Source organism: Natrix helvetica, assembly GCF_964273705.1.
Source record: "Natrix helvetica genome assembly, chromosome: 2".
Lineage (NCBI taxonomy): Eukaryota > Metazoa > Chordata > Lepidosauria > Squamata > Natricidae > Natrix > Natrix helvetica.
In genome coordinates this window covers 18,041,394-18,056,034 of record NC_138552.1, presented here as the reverse complement: position 1 = coordinate 18,056,034, position 14,641 = coordinate 18,041,394, and the positions used below count along the sequence as shown (strand labels likewise).

Below are 14,641 nucleotides of genomic sequence, written 5' to 3'. Positions count from 1 at the left end.
CTTGCTCTCTGCCCTCGTTTTTTTTTCTTTTTAAGCCTTCATCTGTTCAAGGAGAAGGCTGACAAAAGTGTTGAATTCCATTACAAAGCCAGACTTTTCCACATTAAGGAGCAATCATTTTTCACTTTGGTTTCCAATCTTTTTTGTTGTTGTTGTTGTTTCATGCTGCTAATTAGAGCATCTTTTTCCTGGGATAATTAATCCATCTCCGGACTAAAAAAAAATCTATTTTTTTCTTACCCTGACCAGTGTTTCATTGTACGTTAAGGGCAATTGAATAATTTGGAAAACAAATCAAATGGTAGTAAAAAGAGTGGCAGAATCTTAAATCGGTGTTTCTGAATCTTGGCAAGCTTTAAGAGGTGCGGATGTCAATTCCCAGAATTCCCCAGCCAGCATGGAAAGAACTATTGATCTAGAGCCGTGATGGTGAACCTATGGCATGTGTGCGACAGGTGGCATGCAAAAAGCCCTTTCTGCGGGCATGCTAATCGCCGCCCAGCCCAGCTCCACCGCACATGCTTGCGTGCCTCCCGCTGGCCAGCTGGTCTTTGGGTCTCTGCCGTGCATGCATAGAGGTGGGGCACATGCGGGGGACGCATGCACACATGCACAAAGGGGTAGGTTGCATGCATTGGGGCCATTTGCATTGCATTTTGGGGCCTCATGCAGTGCTCCTGTGCTCCATTTTGGCTTCCAGGTTGGTGCAGGAGGATTTCCAGGACCAAAATGGGGCACAGGGGGCATGTGTGCAAACCCACGCACCCTGTTTTGGCTTCTAGCTAGGTGCAGGAAGCCTTCCAGGCTCAAAATGGGGCAAGGTGGGGGGGGTTGTTAGTCCTCCTTAACCAATCTGGAAGTCAAAAATGGGTGAGAGGGGACAGGGAGCATGGGGCACATGAGGGTCTTACGTGCACGTGCAGGGGGCCCGCAGAGTGGGTGGTTGCGTACATTGCATTCTGGTTGTGGGCATGCGCATGTACACTTTCAGCACAAAAATGTTAGCCATCACTGATCTAGAGGAATTCTGGGAGTTGAAGTCCACGCATTTTAAAATTGCCAAGGTTGAGAAACACTGATCTAAAGGAACGAAACCATTTGAGAAAGAAAAACAATAGGAAAGAGAGCAGGAAATTTTAGCATGGATGATTTCCTGCCTTGGGCAGGGGTCCCCAAACCCACGGGCTGCAGCCAGGGGTGGGTTCCTGCCAGTTCTAACCTCTTCTATAGAAGAGGTTCTACAAATCTACAGTGCCGTTTAGAACCGGTTCCAGCTCCCTCCTGCCGCCTGTCCGCACATCATCAAGATGAAGAGCGAGAGGAGGAGTTCTGGGAGTTGAAGTCCACAAGTCTTAAAAGTTGTCAAGTTTGAACACCCCTGGGTTTTTTTTTTTTCTAAAGGGTTAGGGGTGCAAGGGTCTTGTAACCTGACAGCTTTAAGACTTGCGTGCTTCAAATGCCAGAGTTTCTGAGCCAACATTTTGGTTGCTAAGCAAGAGCGTTGTTAAGTGAGTCTCACCACATTTTACAAGTTGGCCATGCCCACCTGGTCACATGGCTGGCAAGCCACTCCCACAAACCAGGCCACACCTACAGAAGAGGTTCTAAAAAAATTTGAAACCCACCACTGGCTGCAGCCCCTACTGGGCAAGCAGCAGGCACATGTGCTCGCCTGCAAAGCTCCACACTTGTGTAAATGGAGCTGTGCATACTTGTGTGTGCCCCTGCCACTCACACAGCACCATCCCCTCTTCCCCCCTCCCCACCGCTGGGCTGCCAAGCCGGAAAGTTTGAGGTCCTTGATCTTGGGGACTGATGGCTGCAACGTCCCATTTTCTCTCTGTGTATTTATTTCAGCAGAGTTCCCTCAATTCTGAAACGGAGCTTTCCCAATACTTCTTACAAGATGGGGCGAGCCAATTGTCACTCTCGGAGACTACCGTGACTGGATCCAGTGATGAAGAGCAGTTTCGCCCGAAGAGTCGGAGCAGTTCCCTAGAAGAGAGTCTTCTTTCTTCTGGCATTCCAGGTAGGCTGCAGGGGGAATGGTAATACTTCCAGCTTTATTGTCCTTTTCTATTGCATAGACTACAATATTGCTCTATAGAAGAGGTGGGGAACGATGGCCCCTTTATGACTTGTGGACTTCAACTCCCAGAATTCCTGAGCCAGCCATGCTGATTCGAGAATCCTGGGAGTTGAAGTCCACAAATGATAAAAGTGTCCATCGTTCCCCATCCCTGCTCTGTAGCTTCCTAGCCTTAATCTGCCCAGTAACTAGAACTTGCTGAGTGGATTGCAGAATTATTTACAAGATTTTTTTTTAAAAAAAATACAGCAGCAGGGTAAAACATACGTATAAAAAACTCCCTGAAAATGCACGCAAATAAAAATGAATAAAAACTATTATATAGAGAGAAAGAAAACAAGAGAAAGTGCGGGCTAGAGCCAGTTTGGTGTATTAGTTAAGGCACCAGGCTAAAAACCAGGAGACATGAGTTCTAGTCCTGCCTTAAGCACAAAGATAGCTGGGTGGCCTAGGGCCAGTCCCTTTCTCTCTGCCCTAGGAAGAAGGCAAGGACAAAAAACACCTCCCAAAAGAAAACTAAAGGAATTTCAACACTGACTTGAAGGCAGATACTCACAAAGCAGTCAAAAAAAACCAAAATAATGTCACACAAATTCCAATGTATTTTACAATGTCTCCATAAACGGAACCCTACAATTGAATGGGGTTGCCTGTTTTGAGACCTTGAGTACAGTTACTACTGCTAAAAAGATGCCTGGTTCTCCCCCTCCCCCCCCCTTTTTTTTTACAAAGTCATTTTTATTGCTGTTTAGGAGAGAATAATTGTTGTGGCCTGTCAGTTGCCAGTGGAGCTGGCAGCAGATTCAGACAGTGAGGAGGTTGGGGAGGAACATGGGTCAGTCCTGGAGTCTGGGGAGGGCTCTGTGTCGGAGGCAGAGAGGGGGCAGCTGATAACTGTATGCCAGTTATCAGCTGCCTTTGAAGTCAGACATCACTAAGGCAGAAGAACAGCTGGAACCCGTTCCACAGAGTTGCCAGACGAAGGGAATAGCTAAAGAACAGGGGTCAACTTGGGAGTAAGGCCACAAATGGACAATGAATGGCCCCTCCCAGAGGAAATAAAAGATGAGTGAAAGGGGAGTGGAGTTTGCAGGAGACAATTAGTTTGCTTAATTGGTTGGTGACTCTCAGAGACTCCTTGTCAAGTTTTGCAGATATCGGCCTGGCAGCTCTCCAAGCCAGATAAGATCTGTGACTCTACATCCTCCCTTGAAAGACTTCAGCAGGGCAGAATTCACAGTAAATTAATAAAAGGGTTTTTTGTCATGACAAGGAGTTTGCTTCAGGCTGTTGGGAAGCCTAGGGCAGAACAATAGTAAGAACAGAGAGGTATATGGAAAATAGCAATAGATGAGGTCATCACGTTCTGAGATAATATTGCCAAATCATATACCATGTTTTTATTCTTAGCTACCAAAGAATCCAGTCTGTGCAGTTCCCCGGCTACTGGCAATAGCTCGCCGGGTCCTCACAGCAAGCCAAGGGAGACAGCTGCTCGGCACGTTAGTTTCAGCGACAGCCCCAAAGGGGCCCAGTCTGCTTTCCAGCGGCAGAGAAGGATTGCTTTTTACGACGGAGATGTGAGCGATGAGGATGACTTTGCCAAACAAGATGGAGACTCATTCCAAAGAGGGTCAAGGTTGAAAGGTCAAAGGAAAGGAGACCATGACTGGAATGTTTCCCCTGCGGCTCCTTCGGTGCAAAATGGAGATACCAGCCAGGAGAGAGAATCTGCGACAAATACCTGCAGTGACTTAGCTGCTACCAGCTGTAGGAATCTGACAGAGAGCATTGGGGAGCATGCAGCAGACATCCCTTTTCTTCCAGCTAAAGAACTTCATCATCTTCCGGAGCTTCATCCCGGCTACTTGAATGTGAAGGACTTTCGAGAGGAACCGCTAGAAACGAAGAGGTCTCCTAAACTGGAACATAAAGCAGTCACCCGAGTGAAAAGCCTGATGAGTATTGAATACCACGGAGTCCCAAGGCCCAAGAACGAGGAGCATGGTGCCTGCAACAGAGCCGGTGGGAAGGTCCTCCCATCCATCCAGAAGAATGAAGCTCAGGAGATCCCCCTGGAGCGCAGCCCTGTGGAGTCCATTACTTTATGCCGGGATGAAAACGAGTCCTTTGGCCTGGATCTCGAAATCCATGCCAACCCTTTGCGCATCGTCATAACGGGCTTGCAACCAGGTGGAGCAGCTGAAAGGGTAAAAAAAAAAAAGTCTTTCTCTTTATGATCACTAATAGAATTTCAGTCCGGAGGGAAGTGGAGATCATTCAAGAAACGGACCTAGGAACCTCAGGAGAAATGTAAATTTTGTGAGTCTTGCCTCATGTATCTTACTATACCCAGTGGTGGGATTCAGCCAGTTCACTCCTATTCGGGAGAATCGGTTGTTAACTTTGTAAGCAGTTTGGATAAGAAATCTCAATCTGTTTCTTCCCCACTTTACAGAGCTAATCGTGTAAGGAAGGCAGGAAGGAAACATTCTGGTGTTGTTTCTAGCCTAATTTTTATTGCCCTGCTTTCAGAAACTGCCTCTCCGGTTAACCCTTATTACATTGTAACAGCTAAGGCGAAGCACCCATAAACATGAGTGATGTTGAGTTGGCCACGCCCACTCAGTCACATGACCACCAAGCCCCGCCTACCTAGCTGTTCATTAGGGCAGAGAACCGGTTGTTAAATTATTAGAATCCCACCACTGACTATAACCCTTGTCAAATAGGCAGTTATTGAATTGATTTAGCCCTGCTTCCCCATCCTATCATCATAAAATTCTCAGGGCAAGGAGATCACACTCTTGTGAAAGGAACCATATTCTTCATTTCATTAGTAAATGTTGCTCACTTTACAAAAACTTAATTCATTTAGAAACAGAATTGCATTTTAAAAGGTATGCACCGTGTTGAGAAGAAAGAACAATTACACTGTCATTCGGGGATTTTCAGATGATTTCAAAGTAAGCATCTTTTGGGAAGGCAAGATTAATTTGTTAAGTCAAAATATTTCTATTAGTGACAACATAGATCAGGGGTGTCAAACTTGATTTCATTGAGGGCTGCATCAATTGTGTTTGACCTGAGGGGCACGGCCAGCTTGACGTCACTTGTGTCGGGGGACGCCTGTGGTGGTCCAAGCGCTCCGCCAGTGAAAGCAGGCTCCCGAGCTCCATTTTTGGCCGCGAAAGCCTCCTGCAACCATCCGCCAGTGAAACCAGAGCACGGGTGCCTGGAAGGGTGATTACGTCAACTTGATTGAGATTACTTCAATCTTAGACTTTTGCCAGGTTAAGGAGTTGGAGGTTCCTTGGGTTCAGAGGATAACAAAAAGGCTCTGTGCTCTTGGCAGAAGGAAAATGAATACAGAATCCATTCCCCTTTCCTGGTGTAGCAAGTAAGCTTCACCTTCATGTCGTTCCGCATCCTAAAATTGGGAGACTATGACAGTACTGTGCTAATAAATGAATTCTCAACAGGCATCCATGGGAAGGCTGGTTCCAAGAGATGAGATCCTTTCCATCAATGCTATCCCCATTTATGGATTCTCTTATGAAGAAGCTTGTCAATATGTAAGCAGTCTTCCCACATCCATTACCCTGGACATCCAGAAAGCCGTTTTGCGTAAGATTTTGTCTTTTTTTTCCTGTTCTATGGGCAGATGTATGTAGGTATCCCTGAACTATATTTAAGCCTCGTTTTTTTTTGAGAAATCACAAGTGTGGAGAGGAATCAAAACATCCCATATTTTACTGCCATTCATGCTGTTGTGGCCAAGTTGTGGCTCACTTAAAGCAACCAAATGACTTGAGGATGCATCTTAAGCTTATTAGACAGGCACAGCATAGATTACAGCCACCTAGCAAAGTGGAGTTTGGGACAGCTGAGGACTTCGTAGCCTCCATGATCAAAAGTTTCATTTTTGAATGGAAGTAGCACTTCCTTTTGCAGTCAGTGGGCAAAACGCATGCTCACTGCTAGCATAATTGATATCCTTGAATTCTGGGAGAGATGTGTTATATTTGAAATATGGGTCTCCTGCTTTTTTTTCTTAGAAATAATTGAAAACCAAGAGGAGGATTCAATATACAAAGAAAATGTTTACTGAAAAGCTGAAATCTACCAAATGTTAAAATCCACCCAAAACCATGAAAATAGAAGCCCTTTTTTTTGTCCCCCCAACTGAGAAAATTTGGGCTGAAGAGTCTTAGATGAAAAAGTAGTAGGGAATAGTTTCTGAGATGGTTTGTGTATGGATTTTAGGATGCTTCAGGAGAGGAAGGATTCAAGACGAAACCTCTCTTACCCGTCTTACTGCTTGAATAGTCAGGCGGCCCTCGACTTATGACCACATTGGGATCAGAATTTACATTGCTACCTAAGACGGTTGTTAAGTGAATCACACAATCGTTAAGCAAATCCAATTTCCCCCATTGACTTTACTTATCAGGAGTTGGGAAGAACACAAGGTGCAACTGAATAAATGCTAGTTGCCAAGTGCCCAAGTTTTTAATCATGTGATGGTGGGGATGCTGCAACATCAGAAGTGTGATGTAAGTCACTCTTTTAGTGTCATTCAGAGGTGGTATGCTAGCAGTTCGCCCGAACTGGTAGCAGAAATCGAGGGTGGCCCCACCTATCCTCCCAGGCTCTATGGCAGGGGTGTCAAAACATGGGAACTTTAAGACTTGTGGACTTCAACTCTCAGAATTCCCCAGCCAGCCATGCTGGCTGGGAAATTCTGAGAGTTGAAGTCCACAAGTCTTAAAGTTCCCAAGTTTGGACACCCCTGCTCTATGGCATCCCATTTAGGCCCTTTTTTAGCGAAAAGCGCATGCGCAGAAGGCTTAGTGCATGCACGGAGATGGTAGGGCACGCTCACATTTGCGAACCGTTAGGGATGGTAAGTAAATATCACCCCTGGTGTCATTGTAACTTTGAACAGCTAAACAAATTGTTGTTTTTATATATTCTGGACGGTTATTCACTGTGAGAGTTGGAGGTGTTTAACGGAACGGTTTATTCACAACTGCTTCAGAACGAAATACAACGAACTCTGGGTTGACAGCTCTTTTTTAAACCCACAGCTGTCAACCCGTTAACCAATAGGAACACAGCTTAACGTTAACCAGTAGAAACACAGCTTAACCCATTCGGACAGCCTCCATGCTTTAACCAATGTATGTCCAAAACTGTGCTGATTGACAGCTGGGACATAACACTTGTAAGTCAAGAACTACACATATGTAGACCATAGCATGAAAGTTTTAAAGGACCTAACTAGCATGTTAACTTGTATCTGGAAAGATGGCAATAAGTAGATCATTAATAAAACTTAGCTTTCCAGCATCTTAATCATCGCTGAATCCAACTGAACCTCTAAAATTAAAAGCTGGTGTAAAGTTTTAATAATTGTGTAATTAAGAGGATGGAATTATTTCATTTGATTCTTTACGCAGCCTTTTAACAGATTTACAAATCTCTTTGTGTCTTCAGAAGCCGACGAGGCAGTTCCAAAAGAATCAAGCAATGTTGTTATGATCAAAGAAGAAAACAGCTTTGCATATGAGAAAGAATCTTTGGAATCTCCTCTGGATTGTATGGCAGAAAGGAGAGGACTGGTGTCTGATGCGAATACTAATACAGCAGATCTCGCAGAAATTCACTCTATTCAGGACCCTTCTGTGGTGCTATTAGGAGAGATGGATGACTTCTCTGGCCAAAGGAATTCCCCAGAAGAAAAAGATGGCGACTGTTTATTAATCAAGGGCAGACCCACCAAGGAAAATAGTTTTGGGATGGCAGAAGAAGCTCAGCCAAATTCTGTATCAAATCCAAATAAAAATGATCTTGTAGAAAGAGCTGTGAGTTCTGTTACCAATACACAAGAGACCTTCGGCTTTTCTGTCCTGGATTCCATTAATGCAAGGAAAATTTTAACTGTAAACCAAAGCTGTCTCAGTACCTATTCAAGGAATTTTAGCAGCCTTAGCGATGACCATTTGCCTGAAATGGAAACTAAGACCAACACTATTCCAAAATCTATGTACGCTGCTGCAGAAGATTCCAGCTCAGACACAGAATCCTTAGCCGAGAATCCCGGAGACAGTTCATCACTCTTACTACCTATTTGTGATAATCCCTTGGCTACCCATAAACTGGTTGAATCAGATGAAGAGCAAATAGAAATCTGCAGTCTGAATTATGACCAACATTGTGTTCAAAAACAGTCTCCCATACAAACATCCCATCGTCCACCAATTCACCATTCTTTGAACAATGGTTTGCAGGCAGAAAGCAAAACAGAAATAGATTCACTGGAAACATCGAATGGAAAATTAAAATTAGAAAAATCGCACGAATCGAAAAACTCCAGTTTAGAACACACGGTTCCATCAACAGCTTTTCAAAGTTCTCCAGATGTTTCTTCACAAGCGGTAGACGGTTTGGCTCAAGACAGGCCGGTCTGCTCTTCCATTGAGAATGGTTGTTCAAGGGGTGAAGGAGGAAATTGCCTGCAGAAGCAAGGAAATCTAATGGATACATGTAAACATTCTGTGCCAGAAATACATTCCTGTCTGACAGAAAATATCCATGGCTGGGATGGCAACATGCTAGGCCAAGATGAACTGTGGAAAACCCAACAGTTGCAGGTAGAAAATGATTTTGCGATGGATTGTGGAAGTAACGCAATTGGTAGTCCTGCTGCTATGATGGGGAAAGGAACCAGTGATTCATCCCAGTTAAGAAGGACAGACAGCTATTCTGTGAAGAGCGCAATACAAAAAATAGTAAACAGTCCTAAATCTCCCCTTTTGTCCAAACCAAAACAATTGGGCAGGGTCTCTTCTGCTCACAATTTACTAGGAAAAAATGAAAAAGCAAACACTCTTATCTCGAAACCCTCAAATGCCAAAACACTTAATTCCGGTCCATGCAAGGGCTTTAGTATTACATACAGTCCCTCTTCTTCTCCTAAATTACATCACGAAACTAAAGGCGCGCCACCAAAGAGTACGGTGGAAACACTTTCAAATAACCAACAAAACAAAGCAGGGCATAAAGGAAAGGCCCTCAATATTAAGAACAAAGCCAGGGCTCATTCTGATGCTCTTGGCCCTGCTGCTGCCAAAGCTGAGGGCACGGATCAAAAAAAGATCACCCTCTCTTCCCAAGGTTCACCCAGGCTCCTTTCAAAGAAAGGTTCCTCACTCCATAACTTAGCCACACACCTGGAACCCCCCAGCAGGAGTCTCTCTATGGGTTCTAAGATATTTCAGCAGCAGGAGGAAGTTCAGACTGCTTTGCTGGAGCCCCAGACATCCACTCTGCCCGTGTTGAACGGTGGGAGCAGCGTTCTGAAAAATAAAGATAAATCCACCATCAAACCAAAATTGGGCAGGGCGGGAATATCAGGATCTCCTAAAATGGAAAAAGAAGCACAGGTCAACAAGTGGGAAGTTGCGAATAGCGAGAAAAGGGAAAGGGCTAGCATAGAACCAAGAAACAGCCCTCCTAAGTCAAATACGCCTTCTTCTGAAGCCGCCCCCAAGGCTTGTTGTCTGAACGACAGAACCGAAAACAAGGAGATGAGTTTGAACCACGGTGGATTGGAAATGAAGCCATTAAAATCTGATAAAATCTCTTTTAAAAAAGAGTCCTCCTGCTTTATTTATCCCCCTCCTCAGCAGGAGCAGACCAGCCAGGAAATTCAGCGCACTTTCATTGAAGTAAGGTTATCTTCTTCCTCCTTCATTCCTGACTTGCCCCTAGAGAAGAAAGAAGAGGACAATAAGGCCCATCAACTCAGAAGCAAGGCGCTGGATTGCCGGCAGAGCACTTTCCATAAGGAAGATGCCCCCAGAGCATTAAAACCTGTGACAAGGACCTATTCGGTGCCAGCACAATTATCCAATCATTTAAGGGAAAACAGCAATGAGGATAGGGATGAACCAGCCCAACATGTCCAGGATATCTTAGGTAATCTTTCGAGTCCAAACCCTTCCAATGCAGAGTTGGCCATGTTGAAAGTTGTCCACCTCAGTCTCAACAATCAGGATGCGAAAGCCACCTCGGCTGGCGTCCCGAAATCCAGCAGTGACAATGGCAGCCCCGTTGCCCAAAAACTGAAAAAGGGCAGGAGGAACTATTACTACTACGAACTCAATTGGCCACACGATCCCGTTTCTTCTTTTTCTGTAAAGCAGCGAATCAAATCGTTTGAGAACCTGGCTAATTTTGATAGGCCAATGGTCAAAGCCATCGACCTCCATTCCACCACCCTGAACTCTAAACTGCCCATTGGCCGAAGATTGTCCAGTGGCATTTCTGCAGTTTCAGCTACCAGCGTGAATGACGCGGTCCAGGCCCTGCGACGGAGCTTGAGTTCCTACTGTGGAGGTGAAGCCCCAATGTCTCCAAGGGTCACCAGATCTTCAACCAGCTTGACATTAACAAATGTGCAACAGAATTTCCCCAAGAGCAGCAAAGACGATGGTCACATGGAGAAGAGTGAAAGGCACGCTTTTGAAGAACCAATTACTTTACCACCAACGGCCACCAATGTCCGAAGAAGCAGAGCCTCAGGTGGACATATTAGACACATGCCTTTGTCTCGTTCCAAACTCCGGGAGCTGAGAGCTCTGAGCATGCCAGATCTTGATAAGCTCTGCAGTGAGGACTTCTCTATGGAGTCTCAACCTTCGCCCATCAAAACCGAGTTGCATCTTCCGCCTGTTGTGAGATCCCTCGAGGCTCCCGTTGAAAACATTTCCAAGCTGAATGAATGCTCGGGATTATCCAGTCCTGGGATGACAAGCAGGCAACCTTCCAAAGAAACCAGTCCTTGGAATAGTGGCTCGGGAACTCCTGGTTCAACATCTGATGAGGAAGGGCTACTGTATGATGGCGGTCTGAATAAAGTGAACTCAGGGAAGAGCTGGTCTATCAGGTTAGTTTTGACGTTTTCTTAATATTAGCTCTGTACTAGGAGAAGGCAAACGTTTAAAACTTGAAAGCAAATATTTCATGGGTGGAGGAAAGAATCAAAAAAGATTTGCCCTGGTTTGTGTACTTTGCATTAAACTACACAAATTCTGAACCCAACCTATTTGAGTTTTGCACCAAGAAAAATGGGATATTGCAATAGTTGGCAAGTTGTATGTTTTCTTTTCCTGGGTATAGTTTGGTTCTTAATGTCAGTGCTTTATGAAAGCCAAGGACTTGATCAAAGCATTGAATGCTCGCCCCAGCTCCCCAAGATCTGAGTCAACAAATTGTCAGCTCCTGATATTTTACTAGGAGTGTTCGGGTGTTTCAGAGCTCTAAGAATTACAGACTTAGATACCTAAAAAAAGTGAAAAAAACCTACAAGTGAAGGTTATTTGAAGTCGTATTCTCCACCCAGTACTTAATTATACTTTTTTTCTCACTCTTGCAGAATGAGTTGCCATGATGGCAAACCTATGGCACGCGTGCCACAGATGGCATGCGGAACCATATCTGCTGGCATGTGAGCCGTCAGCTCCAGCGCGCATGCACGGGCCAGCCAGCTGATTTTTGGCCTTCCGGAGGCTGTTTTCGCCCTCCCCAGACTTCAGGAAAGCCTCCGGAACCCGGGGAAGGTGAAAAATGGACCCAATGGCCTACAAACGTTCCGTAGGCCCGTTGAACCCATTTTTCACCCACCCCAGGCCCCAGAGGCTTTCCTAGAGCCTGGGGAGGGCAAAAGGAGCCTGGATCCATTTCCAGCTTCCAGCCCTCTGGAAGCTGAAAACGGATCGTTGTCAGTTAGCTGGCAGTCGGCAGAAGTAGCCTGCAGTACTGCATTCTAACCACTGCGTCACCACGGCTCTATTATCTGTTGCTATTAAACCAATCATCTTTTTTCTTCAGTCTCATCCGATGTCATTTTGCATATGTTGTATTTTAGCTTGGATGAACTATTGGTTTCCTCTCTGGATCAGCAGAAATTGCAGTCCGTTTTGTCTTTGGTGACGGCGAAAAGCGATATTTCTTCTTTACTTCAGGAAGTCAAAGCACAAGCAGAGGTAAGCCTACACAGTTACACACATGGTATATATTTGTATGAGAGTGTGAGTGTGTATCATCATCATCGTCTTTTAATGACCCCATAATCCCTTGCGGGGTGGCGTCTGGGCAATTGAATGGAGCGGAGAGTTTCCTGGCCGGATGCCCTTCCTGTCATGAATGTGGAGTTATATTCAGCAGATATAATCTCAATGCGCCCAGAGAAATATCTGCCTTTACCTAGGATCGAACTCACAGCCTCATGATTGTGAGGCAAGAGCTCCACCTCTAGGCCACCGCACCATTCTGGGCATGTGAGTGTGTAAACACCCCTCCAATCCATTGCAAAGCAGTGGGTGTCAGGGCAGCCTCCATCAGTAACCAAGAAAGAAACCACTCAACTCCATTTTTCAGAATTAAGAGTACTTTTACTGGTTATGAGTAGATAGCAGCTAAGCAAAGCAGGATCTGAGGCAAAAGCGCGCATAAGCATAGCTATCAATATGCGACCCAACTCCCTCCCCCTGGTAACCCCATCCCCCAGTCCAATCCGCACACCCCACAGGTGTCATGTGGGCTGCAGCTTCAAAACCCATCATCAGGTTGGTATGCCGGACAGTTGGCCTTGGCGGCAATTCCGCTATCTGCAGCATGCTCAGTAGATGGTGAGAAAAACACTCCCTTCTTCATTCACTCCCGTGCTGAAAACTTCCCCTCCCAAATACCATGTCATCCCCCCTCCCCGTTTCAATGGCAGCCGAAAGCAAGCAGCAAAGCAGAGGCTGACAGTGGGAAAGTACTTTGAGAACACCTTCAGTTCTCTTTAGCCTCACAACGCAGAGAAGATGCAAAGAACACAATGGATCAATTATATGTTCCTCAACTTTCCCTTCATCTCACCAAGACAAGACTATAATTCAATCAGTGGCCAGCCCCTAGCTATCATCTATTGTATACCGCATTTCCCCGAAATGTGGTATACAATGGATGATAGCTTGGGGCTGGCTGCTGATTGAATTATTAGACAGGGTCTTATTTTCTTTTGACCCCCTGAAATAAGCGCTTGGCCTTATTTTCAGGGAGGTCTTTTTATTTTTGAGGTGCAAGAGGAGATGAGAGAGGTCACCTCATGGCTGATGCTGTGTTGCAATATTTTCGGGGAGGGCTTATTTTAGCACATGCGTTCAAAAGACCGATTGGCCTTATTATTCGGGGAGGTCTTATTTTTTGGAGAAATAGGGTAGTAACAGAAATACTTTCTTTCATTGATGCAAAACTAAAATAAAATTCCCTTCCCCACGTCCGTGTTTTCAGTAAATATATTTCTCTGTGTTTTATAACTGGAAAAAAAAAACCAGAAGGGTTGCTATGTTTGGGAAACTATGTTTGTAAAAAAAAAACAACAACAAAAGCACTGATATCTCCCAGAGGCTTTGCGGTCCTTTTTCTACAATCCCATTATTGCATTTAAATCCCCTTATGAGCTGTGAAGGTGAAATGAAAACAGTTGTGAAACTAGCAGCAATGATCCTGTTTAAATGTTGCTATGATGAGTGGATTGGGAGAAGATGAATTTGAACCCATTTATACAGAAAGAGACAGGGTTTAGGAAGAAGCGACAGAATTACTATGGAGTAAGTGAGGTGGGATGGCCCTGTGAAGATTTGAAGCCAGGAATCTGGAAGTGGGTGAAGAAGGAATTGCCACCAAGAAGATGAAGCTGTTCAGGAGGACTGCAGAGCTGCAGTTATCTTAAAGGAGAGAAAAGACTCCACTGGGGTTTTCAACAAATCATAATAAAGTCAGAAATCAATTGATTCAGATCTCCAAATTAGACTTGCAAAAAAACATCGGTGTGGAATGATGTCACCCATCTAACTTTAAATGCTTATTAATACATGTGCATGTTTGCACTAGTCTCTGTGCAAAATCATTGAATCTGAGAATTCAGAGGTTGCAATTAGGGTTCCATCAGAAACCATCCCTTGGCTAAAGCAGGAATCAGTTGGATGTCTTCATTTGATGGTATCTCAACAAAGGAGAGTCCACTATTTTCATAACTGGTTTTCCTATCAAACTGCTGTTAACTTTTAAGAAGATTTTCACTGACCTTCAACCACCATCTATCTCCTTGTAACATTATTAGCCCATTGCTCCGCTTTCTGCTCTCTGGAACAAGAGACAGTAGGCTTTGATCTTTGTGTGATATTTTTAAAAGTGTTTTTTTCCCTGAAATATTATTTCTCCTCTGGTTTTTTCTCTCACACACAGCTAACCATGCCCAGCTCCTTCAGTCTCTCTTGATAGGAGAGTAAATACTCAAGCTGTTTGATGACTTTTCTGCAGACCACAACTGGAGGGTTCATATATGAGTAATTCTTTGAGTAGGAGACTTCCCGCAATCCCTTGGTTTTATTCCAGTACCTGGATAAAGCATATTTAATTGAGTCAGGTGTCAGGATTCCGACGGGTGCCCTAATTAAATCATGAGCCTCAATCCAAGCTTAAAAAGAAATCCAA

General features: G+C 44.7%; 1 protein-coding gene across 5 annotated transcripts in view; it reads left to right on the top strand.

Annotated features, from left to right (window-relative positions):
* The window catches only part of PDZD2 (PDZ domain containing 2), a 361,218-nt gene that overhangs the window by 326,832 nt on the left and 19,745 nt on the right, over positions 1-14,641 (top strand). For 4 of the 5 annotated variants that reach the window (XM_081942591.1, XM_081942595.1, XM_081942593.1 and 1 more), the window contains 5 exons: positions 1,858-2,029; positions 3,500-4,299; positions 5,572-5,716; positions 7,589-11,042; positions 12,024-12,141. In XM_081942591.1, the coding sequence (XP_081798717.1) occupies positions 1,858-2,029; positions 3,500-4,299; positions 5,572-5,716; positions 7,589-11,042; positions 12,024-12,141 (4,689 nt within the window). The remainder of the gene's footprint in view (positions 1-1,857; positions 2,030-3,499; positions 4,300-5,571; positions 5,717-7,588; positions 11,043-12,023; positions 12,142-14,641) is intronic. The other variant, XM_081942592.1, reaches the window with a different exon arrangement.